At 35.8% G+C, this 26457-nt stretch overlaps 1 protein-coding gene across 5 annotated transcripts in view; it reads left to right on the forward strand.

The window, feature by feature from the left end:
• Positions 1-24679, forward strand: part of ZNF804B (zinc finger protein 804B) — a 501979-nt gene extending 477300 nt beyond the window's left edge. The window contains exons 1-3 of one of the 5 annotated variants that reach the window (XM_070265638.1): positions 8361-8681; positions 17907-18072; positions 19950-24679. In XM_070265638.1, the coding sequence (XP_070121739.1) occupies positions 18053-18072; positions 19950-23616 (3687 nt within the window). In that variant the 5' untranslated portion in view covers positions 8361-8681; positions 17907-18052 and the 3' untranslated portion in view covers positions 23617-24679. Of the gene's footprint in view, positions 1-7005; positions 7137-8360; positions 8682-17906; positions 18073-19949 lie in introns of those variants that run through there. The other 4 variants (XM_070265639.1, XM_070265637.1, XM_070265641.1 and 1 more) reach the window with 4 other exon arrangements.
• Positions 24680-26457: the final 1778 nt, after the last annotated feature.

Consider the following 26457-nt stretch of genomic DNA (forward strand, 5'->3'; position numbering starts at 1 on the left):
CATATGTGAAGAAAAGGATGGAGGCAGGGTAACAGCCCCAGTTTCATTTCTTCTTACCCCTTCTTAGCTTGCTTGTGGCACAATTTATCCTTGGAGCAGAGAATCCTATCAGAGGCAAATATGCTCAGATGCACTAATTCTAGAACATGGTAGGGAACTTATCTTGGTTAGTAGCCCAAACCGTAGCTTCTAAGCCCAACTGTAGCTTCCTTACAAAAATCTTTTAGTTCATTTCACTATCTGTGTTTGTAAAGCTACTAGATCACATAAAGGATAAGGACATGCAAAAGAGCAGAAAATAAGGAAAATCCCATTTCAACATGGAGAATTTTTCTGAGAAATAATAAAGACTTTTTATATAATTTAATTCTTATATCTTGATCATATTGTTGTTCGAATTATACCCTCTCCTATTCTAGATTATTGTTAATGATCTATAAATGTCTTCCAAATCATTTTGATAAAAACATTTCCAAAAAATGAATAATATTTCAGAACTAGATAGACTTTTATTTTCACAAAATGAAACTATTATAAATGTCTAGGATTTTACATAAACTCTTGTGATTTCTCCTTATCCTCATGAAGATTAAACATTCTGTTTTCACGTCACAAGTATTTTCTTGATCTCTCTTTTGGTGTGAATCAAGTCATTTAACCTTCCATATGTTTATTTCTTCATCTCTAAAACGAGGTTAAAAATTTTGACCTGTTGCACTGGAGTTTTGCTCTGCTGTGAAGAAAATCATTAATGCTTGCAAAGTACCCTGGGATCTATGGATGAAAGTGCAGGAATGGAAGGAATTATTCTACTTAAGAGAGGAAATAGTAGATCCACTTGGGTAAATTCATTTCACTTGTGTGTTCTGCTTCAGTGAAGTTGAACGGAGAGTGCTGACTGGAGTGGGCTGATGTTCACATACATGTTCTGACTGGTAAGCAATAATCTTGGGAGTATTGCTATTTCAGACACATAGACACTCACTGACCTGATCAATTTGCCTCTGCACTTATTTATTCACAGCTGAATTCCATTTGCAAAGCACATGCCAAGCATTCTTGTTGGCAGGTAGGGAAATAACGATTGCTTAGTTTGTGCTTTTAAAATGAACCTGAGAAGAAAATTAAATTCCAAGTATTTCATAAATGCATTTTGGCAAATATATCTCCATAAACCTTATTTCACTTATTGCTGAGAGAGAATGAAATGCATCGTGAAACCTGGAGAATCTATGTGAGGATGACTTTTCTTTCTTTAGCTTGATCCCTGCATCAGTCCTTTTTGGATTGCTTTTGATATGGGCAAACACCATGGCAGGTAGCCTTTCTTCAGGACCAGGAAGAGCATCTGCTCTGCCATTTCTCTTTTAAATTTCTTTTAAAAATACAAGGAGATGACCTAGATGTCCCTATTTCCCTCTAGGAAATACTAGATTTCCACTCTTTTACCCTCTTTCCTGATTGAGGTCCTTTTTGGATAATATTAAACCCAAGGGCAAACTTCGGATAAGATTTATCAAAGAAAATTCTGACAACAAATCACACTGTAATCCAAAGTGTACAATTTTCTTCAGTAGTGACCTATGATTTTGGACTTACAGAAATTACAAATCTTTCAATTAAACATTATAAATTATTCAAGGCAAGGGTGAGGAATGCACCCAGCGTATTTCCTTTTTCTGTCTTCTCCTTTAGAAAAGGCTCCGTTTACCAGTCTTGTAAAACTGTCCAGATGAAAACCACTCAAACATTCTGTTTTCAATAAGAACATGAGACAAGTGCTCTTAATAGCTCCCTGTTGCCTGTTAAATCAAGGGTTCCTTATTCATCCTGCTTCCCAAAGTTCCATAAAAGCTAACCAATCCCTACCTCTAAAAGTGATACTAGTTCATACTTATTGAGCGTTTGCTATAGATGAGGTGCTATGCTCAGGGTTTTACATTTCCCAGATCAAATAATAATTCCAAGAACTCTACAAGGTAAATACTCATAGTTTGCCAAGTTACAAATGTGTAAAGTGAAGTTAGGGAAAATTGAGTAACTTCTTGGAGTCTCAAAGATAGTGAGTGACAGAAACAATATACAAACTCAGGTCTGACTGATTTCAGAATTCTTCTCTTAATCCCTACATTGTGTTGTCTACCATCCAAACACCTCTGGAAACCAAACACTTGGTTTTATTCCTCCTATTGTTAGGTGCTACTCGCCATTTCTTTTCTCCCCATCCCAGCGAGGTTCACCCTCTCACCTGCTCTAACGTGTTCGTCCTGAGTCTCTACTGATAAGCAACTGGTTATTGAGCTTTCTATAGTTTCTCCTGAAATGTGTTTGTCTTGAGCTTTTCTCAGTAAGAGCTGATCTGCTATATAACCTCAAGGAATTTTTTTTTCCAACTGGTTTATTTTTTGTTTAAACTTAGAAGCATTACTGACAATTATAGTCTGTGCCATTGCTTAAATAAATGAATTTTTTTTTATCAGAACAAGAGAAGAAAAGTAGAAACTTGGGAAAACCCAAGCTAAAATAAGAGATTGGCAAAATTTGACCTCTGGATTCTTGGAAGTTCTCCTTATCTATCCAGTGCCAAACAGCTCTCTTGTTATTAGAAAAATCAACTCTTGGAAGAGTCTTTTATAATATGCGTGATCGCCTTGGTGTAATCTTTTCCGGAAGTTTGGTATTTGTGATTAGCATTTTGTTGTTGTTTAGTGGAGGGGCATTGAAAACTCCTATTATAATTGTGGATTTACCTTTTTCTCTTTGCAGTTTTATTCATTTTTGCTTTGTGTATTTTGAAGTTCTCTTGTTAGAGGCATAAATGTTTGGGTTTATTTTGTTATCCGGATTAAATTACTCTATTATCATTGTGAAATAACCTTCCTATTCCTGGTAATATACCTTTACCCTAAATTCTACTCTGTCTTATTGTGATAGAGCCCCTCCTGCTTTCTTTAGACTAGTATTTTAGAGTTTGCTTTGGTAATTAACAAATAGTTGAATCTTGGCTTTTTATCCAAACTGACAGACTCTACCTTTTTTTTCTTTTTGAGAAAGATTAGCCCTGAGCTAACTACTGCCAGTCCTCCTCTTTTTGCTGAGGAAGCCTGGCCCTGAGCTAACATCCGTGCCCATCTTCCTCTGCTTTATATGTGGGATGCCTACCACAGCATGTCGTGCCAAGCGGTGCCATGTCTGCACCTGGGATCCAAACTGGTGAACCCCTGGCTGCCGAGAAGCAGAACGTGCGAACTTAAGAGCTGCACCAACGGGCCAGCCCCCAGACTCTACCTTTTAATTCCAGTGTTTAGAACATTTGCATTTAATTTGATTTGTGACGTGTTTAGATTTTAGTTGTTATCTTGCTATTTGTTTTATAATTACCCCATCTATTTTACTTTCCTTTTTACTTTTTTCTACCTTCTTTTGGATTGAGTAAATTTAATTATTTCCTTTTATCTTCTTTGTAGTCCTATTGGCTAAAATACTTTGTTTTATTATTTTAATGATCAATGTAGGGTATATAATACACTTTAACATAATACAGTCTACCTTCAATTCTTATTATGCTATTTCATGTATAGAATAAGAACTTTCAACACTATATTACCATTTTACCCCTCCTAGCCTTTATGCTATTGTTGTCAAACATTTTATTTGTAAAATAGTTATAGACCTCAAAAAACATAGCTTTTGTTTTCGTTTAAACAGTCTAACTACATTTAAATAATAAAAAATATGTCTTATTTGTCCTGTAGTTACTATTTCTGGTGTTCATTCTTTTGTGTAGACACATATTTCTATCTAATATTATTTTCCTTTTGCCCAATGACATTCTTTAATATTTTGTATCATGTAGGTATGCCACTATGAATTCTTCCAACTTTTCATGTCTGAAAACATCTTTATTTCACCTCCTTTTAAAAAAGATATTTTCATTGGGTATAAAGTTTTATTTGACAAGTTTTTTATTTTCTTTCAGAAATTTAAAAATGTTGCTCCACTGTATTCTCACTTGTATTGTTTCCAGTGAGAATACTTTTGCTTTCCTACTATTTGTTCTTCTGTACAGAAATATGTCATTTCTCTCTGGATACTTTTAAATTGTCATTGTTTTCTGATTTTGAAAAATTTGTTTATGATGAGCTTTCGTGTAGCTTTATTCATGTTTCTTGCACTTTAGGTTTTTGGGGGATCTGTGGGTTTATAGTTTTCAGGAAATTTGGAAAATTTTCACTCATTATATTTGCAAATATTCCCTCCCCGTTCTTCAGTGACTCCAGTTCCACAATTGTCCAGCAGATCACAATCTGGTCTTTAGTTTAGAACATACAGGATACAGTTATACCTCTCTCAATGCACTTTTCTGCCAGTTCTAGCATCTGTGTTAGTTCTGTATAGGTCTTGATTGGTTGACTATTTTTCTCATTTTGGGCTGTTTCCCTGGTTCTTTACATGCCTGATAATCTTTGATTGGATGTCAGATGTCATTAATTTTTCTTAGTCTTTGCTGAATATTTTTGTATTTCTATAAATATTCTTGAATTTGGTTCTGAAATGCAGTTTCACTTGGAATTAGGTTTATACTTCTATTTCTTGCTTTTATAGCTTGTTAGGCAAATCCAAAGTATTGCTTAACCTATTACTAATTATTGTCTACTGAAACAAGCCCTCCCTGAATTCTATATTTAATGCCCCATGAGTTTTTTCAGCTTTGTTGGTAAGATCAGCCACTATTCCTGACCCTATATGAATGCTAGCCACTGTTGCCTTTAATTCCTTCAGGTGGCTCTTTTCTTGGCCTGGAATAGTTCTTCACGCACATGCACTATTAATCAAAATACTGAAAACTTGAGGGGAACCCTCTGTAGATCTCTGGGATGTTTTCTCTGTGCAGTATTGAGCACTCAGCATTGGCTAAACCAAATCTGTGGCTAGATGTCTTTAAACAAAATCTCTTCTTCCAGTTTTCTGTGTTCCTTAAAAGCGTTTTGATTTTTCTGACTTCCTTAACACAATGAATCTCCATCCCTACCTCCAATCTGTCTTAACTTTTCCTGTCTGCTTCCAAAGAATCTTGTGTCCACCCCTATTAAGAAGCTCAACACTATCCTAAAAAGTATTTGTTCACTTGTCTGTCTCCTTTGAAGGGAAAATAATTGATTTGTAAATTGCTATGTCGCTATTACATAGTAGGAGTTAATGGTATCTATTGTTGGATGAATGAGACAGAATTCTCAACGATTTACATAACTCAAAGATAGAAGTACAGTCCTGGAATCTGGGAGGCTGGTGGAAGAAACAGATATACCTGGAAACAAGATTCCAATAGTGAGAGTCAAGTATCAGATGTTGTCAGTAAATGAATGAATTTCCTCTCTTAGGCTATTCAGGTTTTACATACTACTAATATAAAATATTAATGAATATAATATAGAGTATTTTATGTTCAGTAATAATTGAGGGTAAAAAAAAAATCCCTCTCCTTTTTACCACAGTAATCATCTTCTCTCTTTGACACAGTTGAACTGCATTTTATATGGGTTCTTAAATTGCGTAGGACAATTTCCGAAATGTCTTTGCTTATAAGATAAGCCTTCACTCCAAGAACTGATTATTATGCATAAAGGGGCTGAGAAAGAGTGAGTAGGAGGACAAATAAAAATGGGGATTTTACAAGCCTCTCTTCTGTCTTCTGACCAAGACTATCCTTGAAGGGTTAAACCCTCTGCTATTTATCAGCTCTAGAGAACTGTTGATCCTTTTTTTGTTTTTTTGATAATACATAGGCCATAATTTTATTTCTTGAAATTTCCTGTGGCATAGAATTTTCTCATTCTATGAAACTCTTATTCTTTGTGCTTCGAATATTCTCCCTCTGAAAGGCTGGTCTGCCTCCTTTAGATAGTCTTGTAGCAGTTATCTGGCTACCATCTCTCATGATCATGTTCCTTTTCAAGAACAAAGCTAACGATCATTAAAGCTTTTAGCCATTGCTTAATAGATGGGAAATAGTTTACCAGAGCGTTATAACCTCACTTGATAGCTGTGTGGTTTTTGCCATTCCTGGCAAACATCTTTTATACTTAATTTGGGAAAGAAAAACAAATTAAATGGGTACAGATTTCAGGCAGTTTAAAATCACTTTTTATTGATTAAGGGAGACTAATCTTCAAATATACTCTCAATTCAGGTTTAAGTTCCAAACTTCAAAGATGCTCATTTGATTGTGGCTGTTTCTCAATTTGTTCAATATCAGTAGGTGTGTTTAGTGGCAGATTCTGAAGTAGAAATCTAAACAGGTGATGAGTGGCATCCAATTTGCACGTAAGCCAATTGTTTTAGAGAAAAGATTAATTAAAAGAGGTGGTAGGTTAATTTAAATCAAGCAAGACTGAGTCTCCAGCCTGAGTTTAAATCCTTGATCCAATTTTGTCCTCCGGGATACATATAGAAATCTGCACTGGATAAAAGTCTCCACCAGAAAAAAAGAATGAGTTAAGAATCACATTTAGAGCTTTGAACTAAATCTTCCACAATAACAGATAATCTTTACTGAAACAAGATCATTTCACCCAATGTATTTAAAAACATCAATTTTCATGAATAAAAATAAGTATGTTTTACAAGTGAGAGGGCTGCGGGCAGTGAGTGGAGGAAAGTGCATTCCGTCACCTCCTCTCCCTTCATACCCACTCATATATTGCACACCTTCCCATTTCTGTGTTTGCAGGCACACAGATGACTGTAGTTATGTAGCCAGGGTGGTCCCAGCAAGGATTGGGGTCAAGCTCCACCCCATGTTTCTGTAGTGCTTGTGACAAGCGCTGATAACTGAGTTGGCAACTAAATTGATCTTGGAGCAGACAATGGAGAAAGTGCTTTTACTTTCCCCATCTGGAAAGTTACCTCTGTGCCCAGGACAAAGTTTAATGAGGAGTCTTGAGAATGAAAAAGAATATATTACTTATTTATAGTATCTTTTCTATTTTTCTTCTTTGTCCACAGAGACTAAAAGAATTAAAGCAACGAGAATTTGCTCGAAATGTAGCCTCCAAGTCATGGAAAGATGAGAAGAAACAAGAAAAAGCACTTAAACGACTTCATCAGCTGGCTGAGTTAAGGCAACAGTCTGAATGGTAAGAACTGGAGGTTTCTTGGATGGTTCAAAACTCTCTTCAACCTGTGGGGAAATTTCAATAATAAATTTACTTGGTTCACTGTAACAATGTAAACAAATTATAATTAATCAACAGATATGTCTGAGGGCAAATGTTCCTAATAGTTAAAGGTTCATAAATTAATACTTTGGCATCTGACTTTTTTCCTTCCCAACATTTTTAATTTAATGTGCTCTTTAACAAAATGATCCAAGAATGAGTCTAACATACTAACGTTTATTCTACCCAGGTGATTTAAATGAACCTACATAGCTCTTTAGTAATTATTTTAAGTTTCGCAATAATAATTTTAAAAACCATAAATTACACTGCATCTTTTGGGGAGGAAATAAATCATCTGTACATTCCCTGTACACACTTGAATCTAGAATAAATGGTGCTATCATTGTCTGGATGCAAACAAGATGTAATTAATGTAGTTAAATTTGCCACTTAGTGCCATTTAAATTGATAATTATAATAAGCATTACACTAACACATTCTTGTAGCTGAAAAATGGCAGTTTTACAGAAGCTTGAAACTGCTGACTGTTTCGGAGTGAGGCAGTTGTTACCTGGAACTCAGTTAAATTTGCAGATTGTGATTTGTGTTCATATGAATCATAATGTAGAACACTAATGTAGCTAATTTATGTAGTTGACAGTGAACTGGTAAATTGTGAAATTTGTAGCTCTGTGCCAGAGTTTAAACCCCTGTTATTTAAATGAAAAACAATAAACAATAAACTTGGGAATGAATGACTCAATTACAGTAAACATAAGATATTCAACCTCAGATTTGATTATAAGAGTTTTATTTTTTTAGGATCATTTATGAGTAAAAACAGTTAGTGTTCAGCTTGCATATATTCATTTGTTTGCACCACTGTCTTAGAATAATTTAATTAACTTATGAAAATACATGAAAGACATTAATATTAAAAATTAGTGAGGAATTTGGTATAAAGAAAAAGTAAATGTTGAAAAGACATGTAATCATAGGTGAGGTTAATACAAAAAATGCATGCTCTGTTGTACCGTACAATCATAGAAACAGGACACATATTTGGTGCTGAGATTTTTACCTGCCAACCTGTGGAAAACATAGTAACTAAATAAACAGAAACTTTAGCACATCCTTTATAGAGTAGGCAGGCTCTGTGCATTCCATCTGTTCATGTTGTCAGGGAAACAATCGGTGTTCAGCTTTCCAGATACAGAACTTGGAACCAGGAAAATTATTTCATTCTTTTCTACTATCCACCATCTGCCCTCTAATTATTCTCTCTGCTTAAGCAACCTCATGGCCTAAGGGAAATCACTTAATAGAATTATTAAATATTTTCATTTTGGCAGCTGAATCGACAAATGAAAGTAAGAAACAAAAGAGAATAAGAAAAATAATCATCTGTATTACCTCTCTCCCGGAAAACCCTTCTTTGTCCTTTTTTCTCATAATGAGGGCTTCTGAGTAGGATGATGCAGAAAACAAGAAGATTCTTCCATGACCCTATGGAGAAGGGAGGTGAAGTTACTACTACTAAGAATATTTAAATCAGATTAATTAAAAAAAATGATGGCAGGAAACTATTACTGGATCTTATAAAGGGCAATCAACTTTGGCCATCTCTTGGGTAGTTCAACCCAACCTGATTCCTCAGTAAACCAGTTGTTGTGTGGGGGAAGAGTCACTCTAGTGACTCTAGTTTGTAAACTTCTACTGTGTGTAAGTCTAAGTATGGTGCATCTTAATGTCGAGATTTTTCAAATTTTAAAAATTGTAAGATCATTGATAATGAGAATACGAAGTTCCTTATATAAGAGCTGGATAATGTGGAACATTAGGAAATAGCATCATTTAAAGAAATCATGTTGTTTTGATATGTTTGTTTCCTGTTTAGAAAGTATACTTTTTGCACAGGAAAGAATTAAATCGTGCATGTGTTGAGTTGACAAGACTTAGGACTTTTGGAGAACTATTGGCATGGACATTCCATTAACAAAAATTAATGGGTTACCTTTATAGTCACTGCACATCCGAAAAAAATAGAAATTAAAAAAAATTAATTAGGTAAAAAATACAGAAACTAAAGAAAGTTCTAGAGGAAGGAGTGAAATCACAAACGAGGAAATAACTATAAAAATTAAACTTTTAATTATGTTATAAGCATAAACTTGTATTAAAATTATAGAATTTAAAACACCACAGAGATGGAAAATTAGGATTTTCCAAAGTAATAAAAATAAGTTCGATTTAAGATAAGGAAAATTAAAGTTTATAAAGCAATGAAATAAAAAGTTTTAAGTATGAAAATAAGAGGTATAAAAGATTAATAATGAGGGTAAAATATGAAAAGCTGTGAAAAAATATCATCTAAATGTAGATTGGACTGCAAAATGAGAACAAGAATTAAGGACAAGAAGAGCAAAATAGAATACAAAAGCAATAAGAACCAAGAGGTTTAAAAACATTTACAAGAATATAAAAGACAGAAGCTTGCATATTAGAGAGATAAATGGTAAAATAAAACAGCAATACATAAAAGAACATTTAGGCTAACATAAATCAAAGCAAGAAAATGCACAAAACAGTGTCAGGATAATAAGCAAAGATACTATTAAGGAAAAAATAGAGAGAGGAAATATAAAAATAGTAAAATATCTGCATCAAATGGAATCAGGCGGTGTAGAATGATAATATCCACACACCAGACTTTTGAAATAATTTCTGCTAAGATTAGTGCAAATAATTTCAGACGATTGAGGCTCCTGCAGAAGGGAACTTGATACAGAAGTGTAGCTCCCACTTAATTCAAAGTGCGGCTGCAAATATGGAAAAGAATCTCTTTGGTCCTGAGGCAAAATTCAAGGCTGAAGGTATTTCTGGACGTCATCCCTCTATCCTCAGGCTGCAGCCACTTTAAAGGACAAGTAACTATAGTAAACCTCTATGCTTCCTATTTTCCTTTATATTTGAAAGAAATAATCAATAATCCATATGCTATCATAGAGTGTTCCTCTTCATTCCTCCTATTAAATATTCCTAAAAATCCCCTCTAAAGAACATTAAAAAAATGATTCAAAAAAGGAGATTGATATGATGAATAAGAGGAAACTTTCATTATGAAACAATTGCTGTAAGGAACAGAAAAGACTTAGAAAATTTCTAAAGTGGGTTTCCACAAGATTCAAGAGAACATTATAACTCTAAGCCTATGCCACTAGTTTATGAAGAGGGGACAATGTGAAATTATTGGAGACTGAATGGTAGCTAAAAGTATTGTTTGTGAATTAAAATCCATATGGGCATAGTAAACAACAGATTGGACATTGTAAAAAATTGAATCAGTTAAATAGAAGTTAAAAAAAAATAAGTTTTTTCTGAACTAGAGAAAAAGACTAAAGATGCTAGAGCACTGAGATAAATAAAAGACCTAAAAGATATATTCAAGAGACTTGGGACCAGTCCCAGGGCTGAGTGGTTAAGTTCGCACACTCGCTTAGGTGGCCCAGGATTTCGCTGCTTCAGATCCTGGGTGCGGACATGCAACTGCTCATCAGGCCATGCTGAGGCAGTGTCCCACATAGCCCAAGGGAAAGACATGCAACTAGAATATACAACTAGGTACTGGGGGGCTCTGGGGAGAAGAAGGGGGAAAAAAAAAAAAGACTGGCAACAGATGTTAGCTCAGGACCAATCTTAAAAAAAAAAAAAGAAAGCTAATAAATTTAAAATATAAGTACCAGGACAAGAAACTAGGATAGGGAAGAAGCAATAATCAGAGAAATCAGAGAAGAAAATGTATCTGAGGTGAAAAAAGTGGAATCGAAAGTGCCCAGAAGTATGAGCAAAAATTAACCAAAGAAATAAATCTATAACTATGGTCTGGTAAAATGTATATATGCATACATATATATATAATTTATTATATAGAATAAACATAACAAAAATCTTATATATAACAAGTATAACAAAAATATATATAACAAAAATATATATAAGAAAAAAGGAAAAATTACAAAATCTTATAAATACAGAAGCAGATTCATTTAAAAAATGAATTAAAGGAAACTACTTAAATATGTCTCTGCAGTATTACACAAATAAAGACAATGAAGCAAAGTACACAAGTTTGGTGGAGAAAAGGAATGTAACTCCAGAGTTCTACACTGATTGGCTAAATAGTCTCTTTTTAAAAATGTAATCTCTATTTTTTATTGCAGTAACATTGGATTATAACACTATATAGCTTTCAGGTGTACATCGTAACATATTTTGAATTCTATGTAGATTACATCATGTTCACCATCCAAAAACTAATTATAGTCCATCAACTCACCTGTGAGCCTAATCACCCCTTTTGCCTTTCCCCATCCTCCCTTCCCCTATTCTAACTACCAATCCAATCTCTGCAACTATGTGTTTGTTTGTTGTTGTTTTTATCTTCTACTTATAAGTGAGATCATACAGTATTTGACATTCTCTTTCTGACTTATTTCACTTATCATAATGCCCTCAAGCTCCATCCATGTTGTCACAAATGGCTGGATTTCATCATTTCTTATTGCCGAATAGTATTCCATTATGTATATATACCACATCTTTATCCATTCATCCACTGATGGGCATCTAGGTTGTTTCCAAGTCTTGGCTATTGTGTATAATGCTGCAATGAACATAGGGGTGCATGTGTCTTCATGCATTTGTGCTTTCAAGTTCTTTGGATAAATACCTAGCAGTGGGATATTTGGATCATATGGTAGATCTATTCTAAATTTTCTGAGGATACTCCATATTGCTTTCCATAGTGGCTGTACCAGTTTGCACTCCCACCAGCAGTGTACAAGGGTTCTCTTTTCTCCAGATCCTCTCCAACATTTGTTGTCTCCTGTCTTGTTAATAATAGCCATTCTGACTAGAGTGAGGTGATAGCTCACTGTAGTTTTGATTTTCATTTCCCTGATAGCTAATGATGTAGAGCATCTTTTTATATGCCTGTTGGCCATCCGTATATCTTCTTTGGAGAAATCTCTGTTCAGATCTTTTGCCCATTTTTTAATTGGGTTGTTTTTTTGTTGTGGAGCTGTGTGAGTTCTTTGTATAATTTGGATATTAACCCCTTATCTGATATGTGGTTTGCAAATATCTTCTCCCAATTGTTAGGTTGTCTTTTCGTTTTGTTGATGGTTTCCTTTGCTGTGCAGAAGATTTTTAGTTTGATGCAGTCCCATTTGTTCATTTTTTCTTTTGTTTCCCTTGCCCAGTCAGACATGGTACTTGAAAATATGCTGCTAAGAACCATGTCAAAGAGCGTACTGCCTGTGTTTTCGTCTAGAAGTTTCATGGTTTCAGGTCTTATATTCAAGTCTTTAATCTATTTTGAGTTGATTTTTGTGTATGGTGTAAGATAATGGTTTACTTTCATTCTTTTGCATGTGGCTGTCCAGTTTTCCCAACACCGTTTATTGAAGAGACTCTCCTTTCTCCAATCTATACTCTTGGCTCCCTTGTCGAATATTAGCTGTCCATAAATGTGTGGGTTTATTTCTGGGCTCTCAATTCTGTTCCATTGATCTGTGTGTCTGTTTTTGTGCCAGTACCACACTGTTTTGGTTACCATAGCTTTGTAGCATATACATACTGTTTTTTGAGGAAGATTAGCCCTGAGCTAACATCTACCACCTATTCTCCTCTTTTTGCTGAGGAAGACTAGCCCTGAGCTAACATCTGTGCCCATCTTCCTCTACTCTATATGTGGGACACCTGCCACAGCATGGCTTGACAAGCAGTGCCATGTCCACACCCAGGATCTGAACCAGTGAACCATGGGCCGCCCAAGCAGAATGTGTGAACTTAACCGATGAGCCGCTGGGCTGGCCCCAGCTTTGTAGTATATTTTGAAATCAGAGAGTAGGATAGTTCCAGCTTTGTTTTTTTTCCTCAGGATTCCTTTGGCTATTCAGGGTCTTTTGTTGTTCCATATAATTTTTAGGATTCTTTGTTCTATTTCTGTGAAAATTGTTGTTGGAACTTTGATAGGGATTGCATTGAATCTGTAGATTGCTTTAGGAAGTATAGACGTTTTAACTATGTTAATTCTTCCAATCCAAGAGCACCGAATATCTTTCCATTTCTTTGTATCTTCTTCAATTTCTTTCAACAATGTTTTATACTTTTTGGTGTACAGATCTTTCACCTCTTTGCTTAAGTTTTTCCTAGGTATTTTACTATTTTTATTGCAACTGTAAATGGAATTGTATTCTTGATTTCTCTTTCAGCTACTTCATTGTTAGTGGATAGAAATGCAACTGATTTTTCTATGTTGATTTTGTATCCCGGGTCTTGACTGTGTTCATTTAATATTTCTATAAGTTTTTTAGTGGATTCTTTAGGGTTTTCTATATATAAAATCACGTCATCTGCAAAGATTGACAGTTTCACTTCTTTTCCAATTTCGATCACTTTTATTTCTTTTTCTTGCCTGATTGCTCTGGCTAGTATTCCAATACTATGTTAAATAAGAGTGGAGACACTGGGCATCCTTGTCTGGTTCCTGTTCTTATAGGGATAGCTTTCAGTTTTTCTCCGTTGAGAATGATATTTGCTGTGGGTTTGTCATATATGGCCTTTATTATGTTGAGGTACTTTCCTTCTATACCCATTTATTTAGAGTTTTTATCATAAATGGATGCTGTATCTTGTCAAATGCTTTCTCTGCATCTATTGAGATGACCATGTGATTTTTATTCTTCATTTTCTTAATGCAGTGTATCACGGCGACAGATTTCTGGATGTTGAACCCTCCCTGCATCCCTGGAATGAAACCCACTTGATCATGATGTATGATATTTTTAATATATTGTTGTATTCGATTTGCTTGTATTTTGTTGAGAATTTTTGCATCGATGTTCATCAGTGATAGCAGCCTGTAATTTTCTTTTTTTGTATTGTCCTTGTCTGGTTTTGGTATCAGGATAATATTGATTTTGTAGAATGAGTTATGAAGCTTCCCCTCCTCTTCAATTTTTTGGAAGAGTTTGAGAAGGATAGGTATTAATTCTTCTTTGAATGTTTGGCAGAATTAACCAGGGAAACCGTATAGACCTGGACTTTTATTTTTAGGCAGGTTTTTGATTGTGGTTTCGATCTCCTTAATGGTGATTAGTCTATTCAAATTCTCTACTTAGTCCAGTTTTGGAAGGTTGTATGTTTCTAAGAATTTACCCATTTATTCTAGATTATCCAATTTGTTCACATATAGCTTTTCATAGTATTCTCATATTATCTTTTGTATTTCTGAGGTGTCTGTTGTAATTTCTACTCTTGCATTTCTCATTTTATTTATTTGAGACTTCTCTCTTTTTTTCTAGGTGAGTCTAGCTAAGGACTTGTCAATTTTGTTTACCTTTTCAAAGAACCAGCTCTTAGTTCCATTAATTTTTTCTATCATTTTTTCAGTGTCTATTTCATTTATTTCTGCTCTGATTTTTATTATTTCCTTCCTCATGCTGATTTGGGGCTTTGTTTGTTTTTCTTTTTCCAGTTCCTTTAGATGTGCTGTTAGATTTTTTATTTGGGATTTTTCTTCTTTGTTGAGTTAGGCCTGAATTGCTATAAACTTCCCTCTTAGACTGCTTTGCTGTGTCCCATAGATTTTGGCATGTTGTATTTTCATTTTCATTTGTCTCCAGGAACTTTTTGATTTTTCCTTTGATTTCTTCATTGACCCCATCATTGTTCAGTAGCATTCTGTTTAATCTCCACATTTTTGTGGCTTTTCTGATTTTCTTCTTGTAGCTGATTTCTACTTTCATACCTTGGTCATCAGAAAAGATGCGTTTTTATTATTTTAATCTTTTTAAATTTATTGAGACTCGTTTTGTGGCCTAATATGTGATTAACCCTGGACAATATTCCATGGGCATTTGAAAAGAATGTGTACTTTGTAGTTTTTGGATGGAGTGTTCTATATATATCTACTAAGTCCATCTGGTCAAATGTGTTGTTTAAGGCCAGTATTTCCTTATTGATCTCTGTTTGGATGATCTATCCATTGGTGTAAGTGGAATGTTTAAGTCCCCTACTATTATTGTGATACTGTCTATTTCTCCTTTTATGTCTGTCAATAATTGATTTATATATTTAGGTGCTCCTATGTTGGGTGCACAGATATTTACAAGTGTTATAGCTTCTTGCTGGATTGTTCCCTTTATCATTATGTAGTGCCCATCTTTGTGTCTTGTTACAGTTTTTGTTTTAAAGTCTAATTTGTGTGATATAAGTATTGCAGCCCCCGCTTTCTTTTCTTTGCCATTTGCATGGAGTATCTTTTTCCATCCTTTCACTTTCAGTTTGTGAGTGTCTTTAGGTCTGAAGTGTGTCTCTTCTATGCAGCATATACATGGGTTTTGTTCTTTTATCCTATTGGCCACCCTATGCCTTTTGATTGGAGCATTTAGTCCATTGACATTTAAAGTAGCTATTAATAAATGTGTACTTACTGCCATTTTACTTTTTTTTTCTGGGTGTTTTAGTAGTTCTTCTCTGTTCTTTTCTTTTTCTCTTGCTCTCTTCCCTTGTGGTTTGATTGCTTTCTTCAGTAATATGTGTGATTTCTTTCATCTTACTTATTTGCTTACTTAATATAGGTTTCTGTTTTGTGATTACCATGAGGATCCTATATAATACTCTGTGTATATAACAGTCTATGTTGAGTTGATAAACTCTAACTTAACTTCTTTCTAAAAGCTCTACTTTTTCACTCCCCTCCTTGCACCTTTTACATTTTGGAAATCATATCTAATCTCTTGTTTAGTGTGTGTCTATCCATTACCCTCTTATCTATGAAATAGGTAATTTTAGTACTTTTGTATTTTAACTTTAATATATCTTCATAGGTGGTTGATCTTCTACCTTTACTATATTTTTTATCTTTACCAGTGATTTTATTGCTTGATTTTTTTTTTGATAATTTTTTATCCCTGTTTGTGGTCATCACTTTCCCACTTAAATAAGTCCCTTCAGCATTTCTTGTAGAACTGGTTTCTTGGCAATAAACTCCTTTAATTTTTGCTTGTCTGAGAAGCTCTTAATCTCTCCTTCCATTCTGAATGATGTCCTTGTTGGATAGAGTATTCTTGGCTGTAGGTTTTTTTCCTTTCAGCACTTTAAATATATCATGCCATTCTCTTGTAGCCTGTGGAGTTTCAGCTGAGAAGTCTGCTGATAGCCTTATGGGCTTTGCTTTGTATATCAGTTGTTGCCTTTGTCTTGCTGCTTTTAGGATTCTCTCTTTATCTTTAATTTTAGATATTTTAATTATAATGTATCTTGGTGTGGGCCTCTTTGGGCTTATCTTGTTTGGAGCTCTCTGTGTTTCCTGTACTTGGATGTCTGTTTTCTTCCTTAGGTTAGGAAAATTTTCATCTATTGTTTCTTCAAATAAATTTTCTGCCCCTTTGTCTCTCTCTTCTTCTTCTGGGACACCTATAATATGAATGTTAGTGAGGTTGATATTGTTCCAGTGTTGCCTTAGACTGTTCTCATTCTGCCTAATTCTTTTTTCCTTTATATGTTCAGCTTGGGTGATTTCCTTTAGTCTTTCATCTAGCTTGCTGATCCATTCTTCTATATCCTCTGCTCTGCTATTGAGTCCCTCTAGTGAATTTTTCATTTCCAGAATTGTATTCTTCATTTCTGATTGGTTCTTTTTTATATTTTCCAATTCTTTCTTGATGAGCTCACTGTGTTCATCCAGTCTTCTCCCAATATATGTGAGCATCCTCATGAGTTTTTGTTTGAACTCTTTCTCAGGTAGGTTGCTTATTTCTGTTTCATTTCATTCTTTTTCTTGGGTTTTGTCCTGTTCCCTTGCTTGGAATGTATTCCTTTGTCTCCTCATTATGCCTCTTTCTCTGTGCTTATATCTACATATTAAGTGAGTCAGCTATGTCTCCTGATCTTGGAGAAGTGGCCTTATGTAAGAGATACCTTTTGAGGCTGAGCAGCGTGCTTCCCTTTTGTCACCAATTCCAAATGATCCAAGAGTGACCCCTGTGTGGGCTACTTATGTCCTTCTGCTGTGGCAGGGTTGCTATTACTGCAGGTTCCCAGGGAGTCTAGTTTTTCCCTCTCTGGCCAGCTGTTTGTAAATCTGGTTTGGGGAACCTCAGCACTGTTGGCTACAAGATATAACAGCACACTTCTGTTGCAGTTTTTCTCTTAATTGGGTAGGTCCCCAGTGTAGCTGGTTGGTAGGCTGAGGGGCTCACAGTTGTGAAAGGCCTCAGGCCTACGAGGGTGTTGTCAGTTCTCTCAGGAGGGCAGCTGAGTGGGGCTGGCCCTAGGCATGGGGTAGCACTCAATTGTTGCAGGTTTTGGAAAGTGGGGCTGATCCTTTTTATGGCTATTTGTGAAGCACAGGTCTTCTGTCCCTGATAAGCCCCACCCCCCACAGATCAACACACAATGTCAACACAGTCTTGACCCATGCACACTTCCCAATCCCCTGGATTGTACCCCAATACCCCACTTCAGAGGCCCCTACCTCTCCACCAATGCCCTCCACAGTTCACCTGGTCCTCACACAGGCCCTGCTCCACAGAGTCAGACACACTCACCTGCCTGTAGAGGATCAAAGCACCCAGTCAATGCAGGCTGACAAGTAGCCTGAAGGCTTACTGTTGGGTGGGGCTGCTCCCTGGGGCAGGCAGCCTGCCCTGGCTGAACTAGATTAAATCTGCACTCTAGTGGGTGTAGCAGACGCTTGGGCTAACAGACCAGGGAAAGAACTTCAATGGCATCTGCCAGGGTCTGTGTCAACACACCTGGACTAAGTGACAACAGTGGCCACCACCAATATCTCAGTCTCCGGAGAGGTTTCTCCTCTCAGTGAGATGCACCCAGAGCCTACCAGGTGAGTCTCTTTTCACCAAAGGACTGTCAGCCTTCCTTCTGGTGATTTTAGGTTGCTCTCTGAGACAGGTGAGTTTGTGCATGGGTCCCTTAAGATCCGGGTTTTTTCGGCTTTTGTCCCATAGCTTTTCTGGGGGTATTCCCCGTTGCAGTTAATAGTCAGCAAAACCAGATCATAAGACCCTCGTCTCTGTTGTGCTGAGCCCGAAGGATGCTTATAGCAGTGTTGGGTCCCTGCTCAGGACCTCACTTCTCCAGGGAGGGCTGCCTACCTTAGAGTGGCTCCCGCCTGGTCATCTGTGAAACTCTACTGCTCCTGAAGGTGGATTTTTTTCTTTCCAGAAGTAATTTCTGATTCTCCTATCTTAGTCAGGACTGACTCTCGTTGTGGGGATTCTTTTTATCCAGTTTCCAGTTTTCCATCCAGAATATTTTTTCCAAAAATAGTTGTAACATAGTTGTGTTCATGGGGGGAGATGAATTCAGAGTCTGCCTACACCACCATCTTGACAAGATCCTGGCCAAACAGTCTTAAATGATGGCCATAAGAAAGAATTTTTCAGACCACGGGCTCAGAAAGCACTCCTCTCCATTAGAATTTAAGCTACATTTGGAAAACATCAGTTGTTTTAGTGGTCTATACTCAAGTAACAAAAGAGTGAATAAAAATGAAATAAAAATCTAAAATAGAAAGAGCAAGCAAACACACATCCAAGTATGTAGAAAAAGAAAAAAGAGAAGGAAAAGAAAGCCTGCTCAAAGCAACAGTCAGGTAAATGATGTGATTTGTATTCCCTTCCCCCCAGTAAGGCCTTGCTTTATAGTAGAGATTGTATTGGAAGAATGTTGAAGAGACAATTTTAATCTTAAGAGTTCCATCTCTTATGTGTTGTATTGCTATTTCTAGTTTTCTGATTGAATTACCAATTAAGCTTATTAGAATGAATAATCTTTAAAAAAGTGTTAAAAGATTAAATATATATGCACAAAAGGTAGAAAGAAAATATTTCAATGAGTAAGAAGCAAAAGAAAAGATTTCAAAATAATTTAAGATATTGAGATGGCTTGTAAGTGTGTGTTACTTTATTATGAATTTATTATAATTACTCAAATTAGTGACAAGTCATAAGGAAAGAACTAACTACCGTATTTCTAAAGGAACCAAACATGAAGGAATTTTCAAACTAAGGAAATAAAAATTATAAAATGCTAGAACTTGTACGAAAAAGCAAATTAAAGATGTATCTTTATAATGTGGGTGCGACTTTTAATTTCACTTAATTTCTTATTTAATGTGAAGGCACCAACTAGAAAATTGTTTGTGAGAAAATGTTAAATCTATATTCCAAAGAATTGATAGGTTCTGGAGAACCTATTTTGATGCAAATGTCATACTTTATTTTCTTTTGTAGCACTAGCATAAGATATTCGCCTTCTATTGCTTTTTGCTAATTTCAAGAGGATACACTTAAATGATGTACTTTAGAAATAGCCACTGTAAAACTTAGATACGCTGAGTTATATAGTCATGTGTCACTTAACCATGGAGATATGTTCTGAGAAATGCATCTTCAGGCGATTTTGTCATTGGGCGAACATCATGGAGTGTACTTACACAAACCTAGATGGTGTACCCTACTACACAGCTAGGCTATATGGCACTAATCTTATGTGACCACTGTTGTATATGTGGTGCATCCTTGACTGAAGCATTGTTATGTGATACATGACTGTATAAGCACAATGAAATGGTTATTACAGTAGACATAGTTCATAAATGGTAGCAGAATCCATCATAGAAACACTACAAAATGTTCACATGCAGATAAGATTTTAAATCTAATGTCTTAATCATTTAAATATTTATTGTATTTACAGTGTTTCTGGAATTGGACCTGCGTACAAAGCCCCCAGAATAGCCATAGAAAAACAACTCCAGCAAGGAATCTTCCCAGTTAAGAATGGAAGGAAGGTTTCGTGCATGAAGAATGCTCTTCTCCTTAAAGGAAAGAATCTCTCCAGAGCCATTGCCGATAAACAGCGGTCCACCATGCCAAATCAACACGAGTTACAAACGGACAAACGTTATTTGTCTGGAAGTCGGGTACCACAAACATCTTCACATCTCAGTAATGCAAATCACAGGACAGGAGTATCATTTTCCTTTTCCAAAAAAGTGCATCTAAAATTAGAATCTTCAGCATCAGTTTTCAGTGAGACCACAGAAGAAATTCATGATTCTAAGTCACCCATCTATAAAACAAAAACTGCAGAGAAATGCAAGTGCCACAGGTTTGCAAATGAGGATACACACCTCGCTAAGGAAAGAGACATAAACATCTCACCAAGCCATCTGGAAAGTGTTTTACACAATGCTTTCTCCATCAGCTCTCAACTTTTGCAGGACAAAAATGACTCTGTTGATGAAACTCTAGAAGATTCCACTGGCATTCATGCTTCATTCTCTAAATCTAACATTCTTCTTTCAGATGTGAATATTACTCCTTCCAGCAGAGAAAAAGGAACTAGAAATACATTGAAGAACAATTCAGAAAACTGCATTAATCACTCATGCCAAGCAAATGCTTTCTCCAGCCCACGAAACATTTACAAGCACAGTGATGCCAGGATATTTGAATGTCTGGATGACTTTCCATCACTAGAGCCAAGTGAGCAAAACAGTACAGTGCATCTGAATCCGAACTCCAGAATGGAGAAGACAGAAAAATCTTTAGATGAAACAGAAAGAGTTAGCAAAAACATGCAAAGGCTTATAAGAGAAGCATGTCCCCATGATGTGAAATCCAAACCATTGCCCTTTCTCCACGTACAAAGCAAGGATGGTCACACCACTCTCCAATGGCCTACAGAACTCCTGCTCTTTACAAAAACAGAGCCTTGTATCTCTTATGGCTGTAACCCATTATATTTTGATTTTAAGCTTTCTCGGAACACAAAGGATGATCATGATCCAGAGGACTTAAAAACAGAATTGATTAAGGAGCCGTCAGAAATGAAGACTACAGGAGAGAGCCAAGTCTCAGGTTTAATCAAAGACCAACAAAAATTGATCCAAGAAGATAATCAATCTCTGAAACCAAAGATGATGATAGCTAATCCAGATTGGGAAAATTTCCAGAGAAAATACAGTTTGGGCTACAATGATTCTGAGCCAAATACAAGTAAACATAATTTTACTGCAAGTGATTTGGAAATGAAAAATCCTGAAGTGCCTGCTTACCGTGATATCTCTCAAAAGAATTGTGTAGCAAACAATAATAATAGTGATAATGAACTTAAGGAACCTTCAAGGACCCATTGGCAAAGCTGCCAAAGGGTAGTTCTAAATAATGCAAATGAGGGCCTATCATTTTCGCCTTGTATATCGAGGACTAAAACACATAAACAGATTCCCTGTGATCCTCATTCGGATCTTGAAGATGGAAATCAATTCACCTGGAGTTCTAGTCCTTATACAGTAAGGGGTCACAGTGACCATGGGAAGGACATCAGTGTAGTTTTGAATAGTAACCACGTCAGCATGACCAGCAGAGTGTCTGGATGTGGAAACCGAAGTTACAAGAGAATTTCTGGAACATTGTCTCTGAACAGACATTCTAGCCTTTCAGACACATCCCTCAGCAGCACATCCAGCCTGAGAAATACTTGCTCAAGTCATAGGTCCAGTGGTGATGGCAGAGGTCATTTGCTCTACTTTTGTAAAAGAGAACCCAGCTCAGTTGAAAGGCACAAACTGAAACGTCGCAAGCACAGCTGCCTCTGCTTGTCCAATGAGACAGCGCAGAGTGCCTGCCTGCGGTCCGGAGCGCACAGAGACGGGGCCTGTGCATTGCGGGAATCGGAATCGTTTAAAAATGAAAAACAATCAAAACGTAGATATGGTCACAGCAGAGAAAGATATAAACTGGGAAAAAATCAACAACAATGTTCGGGGCCCAAATCCAGGAGCATCACCCATTGTGATACTAGCTCACAGGTTTCCTGTGCTGGGAACAGCGCAAAACCATTTAATTGCCAGGGACCTCAGTACAGCAGATCAGATTCTTACTCAAGAGAAAGAATTTATTACTTAAATAAAAGTGAAAGAACTCAATGGTCTTTGAACAGCCCTCATGTTTGTGATCTGGGAAAAGTAAAACCCATGCGGTATAAATCTGAGAATATCAGCTGCCTTCTAAGGAACTGTTCCAGCCACCGATCCGAAACCACAGGGTTGAACATTGCAGGAGAGAAGACCCCCCTGACAGCCAAAAGCCTTTTAGAAAGAGTACAAGCCAAGAAGTGTCAGGAACAATCAAGCAATTTGGAAGTCTCTTCAAACAGTTGTAAAAATAAATCAGAGGCTCATTCACAAATCCAATGCACAATTCAATTTATACCACCAGGCTGTAAGAGACCAGCATTGCCTTTGTCTGCAAAAATGCAGAACACAAATAAAAGAAGAAATTATAAAGGCAGTGTGGTTCAGAGAACTATTGAGAAAGGCAAAGTCAAAGGTTCACAGACAAATAATTTTACTGTTTTAGTAGACACTGATTGTGATAACCATCTTTCTAAAGGTATAATTCATGTAGTAGCTGAGTCTCAGTCACCAAACATGAAAAAGAACCCAACAACAAAAGAACAATCAGAATCTTTAATTGGTGAATTCCAACCTTTTATTCAAAACTGTGACCCAGAACTAAGTGATTTCCCTGGTGCTTTTCCATCTAATAGATATACTGGTGTTACTGATTCAACAGAGACCAAAAAGGAGCAAATAAATCTAGACTTACAGGATGTAAGCATGCACATGAATCATGTAGAGGGGAATATAAACTCTTACTATGACAGAACTATGCAGAAACATGACAAGGTAGCAGATGAGTTAGAAGTATGTCATAAATCTTTCTCCCCCCCTATAATTCAACAGCCAATAACATTTTCTCCTGATGAAATAGATAAATATAAGCTCTTACAGCTACAAGCCCAGCAGCATATGCAGAAACAGCTCCTATCAAAGCATCTTCGGGTTTTGCCTGCTACAGGGCCAACTGCCTTTTCTCCAGCCTCAGCTGTGCAGACAGTTCCAGTTCACCAGCACACTTCTCTCACCACCATCCACCACACGTTCTTGCAGCATTTTGCTGTTTCTGCTTCCGTAAATTCCCATGGCAGTCACTTCCCTATAGCTCATCTACATCCTCTTTCACAGCCACATTTTGCTCCGTTCACATTTTCACCTCTGACTCCAGCCATCATCCCTGCACATCCCACTTTCTTAGCGGGTCATCCCCTGCATTTAGTCACCGCTGCCCCCTTCCACTCATCCCACATAACACTTCAGCCCTTGCCCCCTGCAGCATTTGTCCCTGCATTGTTTGGCCCTCACTTAAACCCAGCCACAACTTCCATCATCCACTTGAATCCTTTACTTCGACCAGTGTTTCAAGGTCAAGATCTTTGCCATCATTCTTGCTCCAGTCAGATGCAACAGTTAAATGGAGTGAAAGAGGCCTTAAATGTGTCAGCACATTTGAACTAATAGCTGTTAAAGCCCCTCTGCTGGATAAATAAAACAAATTGTCACTACCTACAAAAATGATATATTTAGAGTGGTCTATCTATTGTAAGATTTAAAATATATGGCAGTTCAAAATGTGACCAACATCTAAATGTGAACTGAATTGCCAATATTGAAATAGGAGCATTTTAAGAATTTCTTTTAACTTGAAAAAATAATAGAGTGAATTTAAAATAATTTTATGAAAAAATAGAGGAAAAAGTGTTAAAGATCTGTTTTAGATGAGTTCTCACATAATGTTACAAAATGTTACAGAAAACATTCAGGTAGATTATTAATATTACAAAGAAAATCATATGGAACATGATACCACATGTTCTAGGTGTTTGTTGAATGAGTGAATGAATGAATGAATGAATGCACATTTTGTTTTATTCATCAGATAATAATAAAACGTCAGTGAAATGAACTAATTATTAATAGTAATTCTTACAGTTAACTATTGACTAAACTTTCAATCAATATAATCCATTTCAATCAATATGATCTGTATTTTCATAGGAAATAAGAAATGGCAAGAAATTTTCCAATTAATTCAGATCGAAAACTACTCTTCAATGAAAATCAATCTTTAAACAGATTGCATTGTTGAGTTTCTGTGAAAAATCGGGTTATCTTCCTTTCATACACATCTATGTCAAGATAATTTTGTTATTGTAAGAATCACCATCTAAAATTAAGAATGTTTAATTTTTGTATAAGAAATCATATATAAACTATCATTAGTCTTTGATAACACAAAACAAAAACCAAAATATATTCAGAATAACATTTGGAATACATTGGTCAATCTTTCAAATATTGCAGGGACTTAAATATTGTTTTCTTTATTCTTTTACTCAGAAATCTTACCGTGTTCAGCCAACATATGTGTAAGTGGGGAGGTAAAGTTTTGGAAATGTCACAATTTTTACATGACATTTACTGAGAAAATCTTATGGCATATTTGATGTGTTTTATTCAATTGTACTAGATATTTATAAAATATAGTGAATGATGATGAATAAAATCACCGTTCATGCAATTTTGCAAATGATTTTAAGCATTCTTTCAAAATGTTTTCTCGCCCACAGAAGTTGCATTTCTTACATCTGTATTTCTAAATGGCCTTCCAGTTAGGTTTATTATTTTGTATTTTTAAAATGAAAGAGAAACATGTATGACTGCATATTCTCCAAAAGCATGAGTTTAGAGAAAATCAAACTAAACAGAAATGGAGGTAATCAGTCATCCACCACTGTGTGTATGACAATGCAAACTCCTCTACCATTAAAAGATGAGAGGGGTGACTTTTTCAGCCTTGGCTTCACAAAGAAGAGAGCTATACTTCCTGAAGGCCTACTGTGCATCAAAAGAGTCAGGCTGAGCACTTGGCCCATATTATCTCATTTAATATTCACAGCTGTATTTTGAGATCAGTATTATCATTCCTCTGTGCAGATGAGGAAAACGAAGTTGAAAGGTTAAATTCTTAACCGTTGGCAAACAGCAAGAAAGGACATCTTTGATGCTAGTGAGAGAGAGATGGAGAGAGAAAAAGAGAGAGAGAAGACAAAGTGAATTTGAAATTTTAATGTAAAGAAAAGACATAATTTCCTAGATGTCACCAGAACTTGTGGGATGGGAATTTTGAATGGGATATGGCAGTGAGAAAGTCTAGCTTATGTAAAATGAGTAGAAAAACAGAGGAAAGGCTTCAAATAGCAAGAGACTCTATACTTGCATGGAATGCCATAAATGTGATTATAGAAGAACATGGATAAACATTGATAGAATCTAAAAAAAGGGAAATAAGTGGAATATTTCCTATAAAAATAGAGGACAAATGGCCCACCACATCAAAAAAAGAAGGTAATGTGCATGACTATCCCTGAAAACAGATTATAAAGTTGGCGTAGAGCCAAGATGGAGTAATTATAGGAATTCACTAGAAGCATTATTATGAAAAAGACAATACCTGATTAAATTTATAGTCATCTTGGTGATAATTTAATCTCTCAGAAGGTTAGACCAGAGAACCTCTACTGGGTACTTAATTTTGACTAACAAGAACAGATTGATATGAATTGATGGTATGGAAATGACTATCCTGCATTATCAGTGATGAAAATGTTCACTGGATATATTATCTTGGACTATGAGAAGACTTCACCATTTAAATAAAAGAACTTATCCTCTAGAGTGGGAAACTACAAAAGGTGGTATCACATGAGGAAAGCTACAATTATAAAAGATTATAATGAGATGGGAAAATGTAGTCCTTTAAACAATCTGTATAAACTGAATGGGGAAAACATTCAAAGTAATCGTTAAAGTGCCATACATCCACAAATAGTAACACTAAAGCTATGGTCAAAATGAGCAGAAAGAAGGCTAATTTTTTTTAATATCCAATTTATTGGGAAAATCCAAAAGAAGTTCATCTTTTGGTTCTGTTCAGTGCTTACTGCTGGGGGCAAATGATTTAATGAAAAAGAAAATAGTGTTACCTAAATCTGATTTCATTTTACTTTCCCTATTAAGCAGAAAATGCTTCAAAGTGGAAATTGTAGAAGCAACATGAGTAAGAAATTTGGAACACATAGGGAAAATGATTTCCTGGCCGCTTCAAATGAATTTACATCTTCACATTTAGAAGAATTTTACCATAGAGTATTAAAATTGCCTAATCATGACATTGCTTATCTTTGAGAAAACATGCAGAATGGAAGAGAATTTAGAACAAACATCTCTACTTTTATAAAGAGAGGAATACTGAATACAGATATTACTGACTTAAAAGTTAGCTATTTATAGATAAAG

This window comes from Equus caballus, chromosome 4, assembly GCF_041296265.1.
Source record: "Equus caballus isolate H_3958 breed thoroughbred chromosome 4, TB-T2T, whole genome shotgun sequence".
NCBI classification, from domain to species: Eukaryota; Metazoa; Chordata; class Mammalia; order Perissodactyla; family Equidae; genus Equus; species Equus caballus.